Source organism: Eretmochelys imbricata, chromosome 17 (genome assembly GCF_965152235.1).
Source record: "Eretmochelys imbricata isolate rEreImb1 chromosome 17, rEreImb1.hap1, whole genome shotgun sequence".
In the NCBI taxonomy this organism is placed as follows: domain Eukaryota; kingdom Metazoa; phylum Chordata; order Testudines; family Cheloniidae; genus Eretmochelys; species Eretmochelys imbricata.
Genome location: NC_135588.1, coordinates 26384675 through 26391846, shown reverse-complemented (window position 1 = coordinate 26391846; position 7172 = coordinate 26384675). Strand labels below are relative to the sequence as shown.

Below are 7172 nucleotides of genomic sequence, written 5' to 3'. Positions count from 1 at the left end.
ATTCACAGCCATCAATCTCAATGAGGTCTGTGATTGATCCCATCATTCGTACCTCGCAGTTTAACAATACAAGGCAGCAGAAGGAAACTGGAAGTTATGGAGGGGCTTATAACTCCGGAAGCCCTTGGTCAAATGACAACAAATTTGGAACGCGAATCTACCCCGGGCCTGCCTGAGGTACCCAAATTTCAAAGCTTTCCGAGTAACCATTCAGCTTCTAGTGCACTTTCAGAAACTGAGCTTTAAACCATACAAAATGGTGGGAATGGAAATCCGCTAGCCCTCCTTCTGCATTGGCACAAGCGCACAATCCAACACGCAGACTTTCTTAAATTCCATTCTCATTTCGGGTCCCCCAAGATTTAGTGGGGGCCGTGCACTACCTTGGGTAAAATGAGACAGATTGAGACCATTTTGACCTGCCTCATATCAATAGTTCGATCTCTAGCTTTGAGCAAAATAAACAAAACCTAGAAACTTGTAACTGGGCTCATATCTCCACAACCCTCTCTCAGATGACCCCACATTTAGGTCACTAATCCTACCCTGCACCCTCCTAAGGCACATTAAATTTCAAAAGAATCTGACTAAGCATGTCTTCTGTTTTTTCCTTTTCTTTTTTTTTTTAAGAAAGGAGGACCTTTAAACAGAAGTCATGATGCAACCTTAACTAGAAGGGCGTTGCTGTGATGGTAATAATATTCACCAGTTCATTCACTGGTTGGGTATCCATCTTGCACGTTTCTATGAACCCTGCTATTGGAATATTCCAGGAGCATTGAGATGGGATTGTGATGTTCAGCAACGAGAATCTCAGAGACAGGAACAAGCAAAAAAACTCGACATCACGGCACTGATATTTAGCTCATGTAACCTGGCCGAGTTCCATAGCACTCTGCCAATTTACATTCGCTGAGGAACTGGTCTAATTGACTTCAGTGGGGCTAGGGCTGATTTACACAACAGCTGTTTGGGGATCTGGACTCTTTGAGTCCAAGGCAGCTAGAGGTGATTTACAGAAACTGGGACACTGACCCATCCACTTCAGTGGAGCTACCCTGATTTGAACTTGCTGAGGATCGGAACCATTGATTCCAACAGGTCTCGGGCTGATTTCTACTCTTTGGCTCTTTGTATTTCATCAGTTTCTCTGACATGAATGTCTCGTGTAAATTACACATTTTTAAACAGTGCATCTGCAGCCAAAGGAGCCTTTTATTTTAATGTTGTCTGCCGGAAGGAAAACAATGTTACGACTGAGAAAGAAAGAAAGAAAGAAAGAAAGAAAGAAAGAAAGAAAGGAAAAGACCTGGGCTATTCATCCCAATAAAAGTTGAAGATCAGATGCAGAAAATCTCCACAACACTGTCCCCAGTTCTGTCCCAAGTGGGAATGAATCGCTCTGTCACCCTTACAAGTTACACTTGTAATTCATCCCAGTGGACAAAGAGCTAGGAAAGAGGAGACTGGTTACGAATGTTTGACTCTTCTTTGGTTCAGTTTCACAGGCAAAGGATATGGGTTGGAAACTGCGTCATGGGCCAGATCCCCAGCTGGTGTAAATGGATGTAGCTCCCTGGAAGTCAATGAGTAAGATCCCCAAGTGGTGTAAATAGCCCGCGCTACTCTGAAGTCAATGGAAGTGTATCAATTTACACCAGCTCAGGACCTGGTCCTTAGTTTTTAGTGTTTGTCTCTTAGTGAGGAACTTGAAGCAGCCAGGGCAGCCTGAGCTGTGGGTTCCTCTGGTGGCTGCACCCCAAGAGCTGCTGGTGCAATGCAGGAGAAAAACATCTCTGCTCCCCTAGAGGTGACTATGTGGAGTTAATGAAGGAACAGGCTATTCCAGGCCAACTGAGACTCTGGTGCCAAGAGGCTCTTAGCTATTGTAGAGCCCATGTCTGTGCTACAAATATATGTTTTATTTTGCCATCCTGTGGGGACCCCCTTTGTGATCCAGCCCTGCCTTGTTTTTAGCTAAAGGTCCTTCAAGAGGCGCTGTCATCATGTGAGATGCAGGGCAGGTGCTGTTCCCCCTCTGGGGGGTTAGGGTCAACTAGGGCAGGTTGTCAGGATGGTTTGCTCCTGAGGTGAGAGCAGAGCTGGGCTCACAGCCCTGGAGACCAGATTCAGCTATTTAGCCCCAGAGCAGGGATATCTTGGGCTGTGACCTTGTTTGAAGCCGGCACAAACCAGGATCAGCTCGAGAGCTGGGATTGTCTTTCAGTCCCTGATCCCATTTAGTCCATCACCTTTCACCCAAGCCTGCCCTAGGAGGGAAGCAGGGAGCGCCCATCTGTGCTAGGAACTGCAGAGAGACCCCCACAACTAGGACATCCAACAAAGGGATGCGACACAGCTGGTGGATACTACAGTGATGGGGGCATGAGAGAGAGAGAGAGAACCAAAGAATCCTGGCAGCGGGTGAACAGATAGATAGATAGATAATGACCAATGATTTCTAACACAGTCGGATCAAATGCATCACAAATTGGAATAAAGACCAACAAAGTAAGTTTTCTATTTCAATTAAATATGTTAGAGTATTCATATATGGGGCAAATTTAATATCAGAAATATGAATTGCAATTAGAACTCTTTAAGACATTTACTATCAAATTATGCAGATATATAGAGATGATCAGATTTTTTTTTCCACCAGAAAAAATTGACTTTTCATTGAGGTTGTGAGAACCAAACAGTTTCAGCCGAAAACTGTTGGAACCTGAAAATTTTTAGGCATAACCAAAAAATGTTTTCATTTTTATGGATTTCAGAAACTTTCCATGAAAATATATTAACTGAAAACTGAATTTTCCTTTGAAATAAAGTAGAAATTGTCTGACTACTCCTACCTGGAAACTTAGCTTTTCACCAGGGTGGGGAACATGAATATTGTCCAATAACACCATAATTTACAACCCCATTCCCTCTATTGCAACCGTGTTTGTCTGTTTCAAAGGGGTAGCTGCAGGATGGTAAAACTGAGTAAGTAGCAAAGTTGGTCGCCCAGAGAATGTGTTTTAAACATACTAACCTCTCTAAACTAAAGCCCTGAGAGTCGAAGCTCCCAGACAAAGCCTGTCTCTCTTTATCCTACCCAAGGACAGGCAGGAGGTTGATGGAACTAGAACCCAAATCTCCACTTCTACCATCATAGCCTCTGTCCCACACTGCTGCCTGCTAAACAAAAATACTGTCAACATGTGCACAGAACATGTACATAGGAAGACACAATCCATCCCCAAAAGAGTTCACATTCAAAGTACACAAGACAGACAAAGGGAAGGGGAGGAAAGAGAGGCAGCAGTGACTGCTCCATGGTCACAAAGTGACAGAGGAAAGACTAGAACCGAAGTCTCCTGACTCACACAGCACAGAAATAAAGTCACAGCGGGGAACCACACAACCTAGCAGCAACTGAGCGATGCGACCAGCCCATCATCACCCAGCAATGGGAGTGCAGCTGGGATCTGGTGCCATAAATCATTGTATAAGTAAGGAATCAGGCGGTATGTGGGATGTTGGGGTGGAATCATCACAGAAAAGCTGCCATGCGGGAAGCTGGGTGATTCTGTGCTGTGTTTCTCAGTTAAGTGGGAATCAGACTGTGCTGGCATTTTAGTATTTTAGTTGGCCAAGTTGTGAGCCTGCTGTCTATAGCAATAGGGGCATAATTTTGGCTCAGATTGTTGGATTTGGGTTGTACTTTGTTCCATCTTTCATCCTGCATTTGATCAAGCCACATCTTGGGCCAGATCCTCAGATGGTGTAAACTGACCCAGCTCCAGTGACTTTAAGGGAGCAATGCCAATTTACACTCCTGTCATAACGCACCAGAGTAGTGCTCTGGTTGTGAGCGGTGAGGAGCCCTCACTACTCCAGTCAATGGACGTGACAAGTGCTGTGCACCTTTGACATTCACACCATGAGATATCATGGAGAGGGGAATCAGAGTCATTCCCTCTCTCACTATAACCCTGACCATTGCTCTTCTCCTTCCCTCCACAGCCATCACACGATGAACTAAGAAAGAAAATGTCCAACCAAACCACCGTGACCGAGTTCCTTCTCCTGGGATTCTCTGATGTTCGAGAGCTGCAGATTTTGCACTTCATGGTGTTTCTAGTGCTTTACCTGGCAGCCCTGACAGGGAATCTTCTCAGCATCATAGCCATAGCTCTTGACCACCACCTTCACACCCCCATGTACTTCTTCCTGATGAGTTTGTCCATCCTAGACCTCAGCTCCATCTCTGTCACCATCCCCAAATCTATGGCCAATTCCCTTATGAATACCAGGTCCATTTCCTATGCTGGATGTGTCGCCCAAGTCTTTTTCCTCATCTTCTTTGCTGTAGCCGACTTCGCCTTACTCACCATCATGGCGTACGATCGATACGTTGCCATCTGCAAACCACTGCACTATGAGACTATAATGAACAGGAAAGCTTGTGTCCAAATGGCAGCCAGTGCCTGGATCAGTGTAATTCTCTCTGCTTCATTGCATACCGGGAACACGTTTTCGATAACCTTCTGTGGAGGCAACATGGTGGATCAGTTCTTCTGTGAAATCCCCCAGCTACTCAAACTCGCCTGCTCTAACTCGTACATCAGTGAAGTTGGGGTTATTGAATTTGGTGTGTGTTTAACCATAAGTTGCTTTGTTTTTATAATTGTGACATATGTTCAGATCTTGACCATGGTATTGAGAATCCCCTCTGAGCAGGGCCGACATAAAACCTTCTCCACATGCCTTCCTCATCTCATTGTAATTTCCATGTTTTTTTCCACTGTTGTCTTTGCCTACATGAAACCCATCTCCAGCTCTCCGTCAGCTCTGGATCTCGTGGTGGCTGTTCTCTATTCCGTGCTGCCGCCAGTGATGAATCCGATCATCTACAGCATAAAGAACAAGGAAATCAAAGCTTCCCTGAGGAAACTGACTGGGTGGAGGTTATTCAACAAGAATAAAATGTCTGCGTTTCTCTGATGAATGTGATTTTATCTGTGTTGTTTTAGCAAATACAATCAACTGATGACATTACTGTCCCCGTAATATGGTGTGTGATTTATTTATGCAAAATGCTGTATGTATAGTGGTAAATCCACACTAACTCCACTAAGCCAGAAGAGTTCCCAGAAGTCACCTATTACAGGACAGGCCTAACAAAGAAAATAACAGAACGCCACTAGCCATCACCTTCAGCCCCCAACTAAAACCCCTCCAACGCATTATTAAGGATCTACAACCTATCCTGAAGGATGACTCAACACTCTCACAAATCTTGGGAGACAGGCCAGTCCTTGCCTACAGACAGCCCCCCAACCTGAAGCAAATACTCACCAGCAACCACATACCACACAACAGAACCATTAACCCAGGAACCTATCCTTGCAACAAAGCCCGTTGCCAACTGTGTCCACATATCTATTCAGGGTACACCACCATAGGTCCTAATAACATCAGCCACACTATCAGAGGCTCATTCACCTGCACATCCACCAATGTGATATATGCCATCATGTGCCAGCAATGACCCTCTGCCATGTACATTGGTCAAACTGGACAGTCTCTACATAAAAGAATAAATGGACACAAATCAGATGTCATGAATTATAACATTCATAAACCAGTCGGAGAACACTTCAATCTCTCTGGTCACGCGATTACAGACATGAAAGTTGCGATATTACAGCAAAAAAACTTCAAAACCAGACTCCAACGAGAAACTGTTGATTTGGAATTCATTTGCAAATTGGATACAATTAACTTAGGCTTGAATAGAGACTGGGAGTGGCTAAGTCATTATGCAAGGTAAACTATTTCCCCTTGTTTTTTCCTACACCCCCCCCCAGACTTCTTGTTAAACCCTGGATTTGTGCTGGAAATGGCTCACCTTGATTATCATACACATTGTAAGGAGAGTGATCACTTTAGATAAGCTATTACGAGCAGCAGAGTGGGGTGGGAGGAGAGAAAACCTTTTGTAGTGGTAAACACCCGTTTTTTCATGCTTTGTGTGTATAAAAAGATCTTCTACACTTTCCATAGTATGCATCCGATGAAGTGAGCTGTAGCTCACGAAAGCTTATGCTCAAATAAATTGGTTAGTCTCTAAGGTGCCACAAGTACTCCTTTTCTTTTTAAGTCAGTGGAGTTCTTCCAGGTTTATACCAGTATAAGTAAGATGAAAATCTGTCTATCTCATGCTTTTAGACTGCCACCCCTCACCATGTTATCTGAGTACCTTCCACATAAAATCAGTAGCTATTAGAAAGTACCCAGTGGACTTCATGGAGTCTCTGGTTCTTCTCCTTTTTTGGGGTCAAAACTTTGCTTGGGGTATGATGGCTTTTGGGTTTCTGTTTGCTGGTGTGATAGAGTGGGACATGGCAGCATCAGATCATGAACTCTGTGTTTTGCTATCTGGGTAGATGTTGACATGGTGACTGCAGAAGTCTGGGCTTGCTCAATAGCTGTCTATCGCTCTTTGTTCATGGCAGCTCTCCTACCTGAGAAAGGTGCCTGTTACGTTGCTGAAGGACTATCACTCAGAGAAATCAAGACTGACTTTTGTTGCCTTTCACCTACAGGCCCTGCAGCATGGAACAAGTCTTTTGCTGTATAGGGAGTCTGCAAGTGATGCGCCGGAGGGAGGGGCGGGGGACATGGCTGGTGGGTCTGGAAGTCTTAATTTTAGCACATGACAAAGAGACAGGGGAACTATTTAAGTGCAGAATCCTACCCTGTGTCAGGTGCCAACCATAATCCCATGTAAGAAGGACTTGCAGGAGTTCGTTCTATCTAATCTAATCTAATCTAATCTATCTGTCTATCGTAGGATTCCACACTGTACCCATTACCATGATATCTGAGCACCTTCCACATAAAATCAGGAGCCATAGCAAAGCCCCTAGTAGACCGTGAGGAGCCAGAGACTCCATTCCTTTTTTTGTTCTTCCCCTCAGGGTAAAAAATATGATTGTGGTATCAGTGCAGTTGTTTGGTTCTTGCTTCTTTCTCAGATTTTTTAAATTTTATTTTAGGGGTTTTTTTTTCGTTTTTTTTTTACTGGTGGATTGATTTGTTTCTTTATGAGGTGGGAGTGCCTGGGTACAGGAGCACTGGAAGCTCCCTAGAAGTGGGGGGGCCACCGACACCTGAACCAA

The 7172-nt window shown here is 44.4% G+C and overlaps 1 protein-coding gene across 1 annotated transcript; it reads left to right on the top strand.

Moving 5' to 3' along the window:
- Positions 1 to 4038: 4038 nt before the first annotated feature.
- On the top strand, positions 4039 to 4992 carry LOC144276723 (olfactory receptor 14A16-like). Its single transcript, XM_077836997.1, has one exon. It carries the CDS (start codon positions 4039 to 4041, stop codon positions 4990 to 4992), a length of 954 nt encoding a protein of 317 aa, XP_077693123.1.
- The last annotated feature ends 2180 nt before the right edge of the window (positions 4993 to 7172 follow it).

Excerpts from the sequence above, each read along its gene's own strand:
- LOC144276723 (XM_077836997.1), top strand. The coding sequence starts at position 4,039 with ATGTCCAACCAAACCACCGTGACCGAGTTCCTTCTCCTGGGATTCTCT.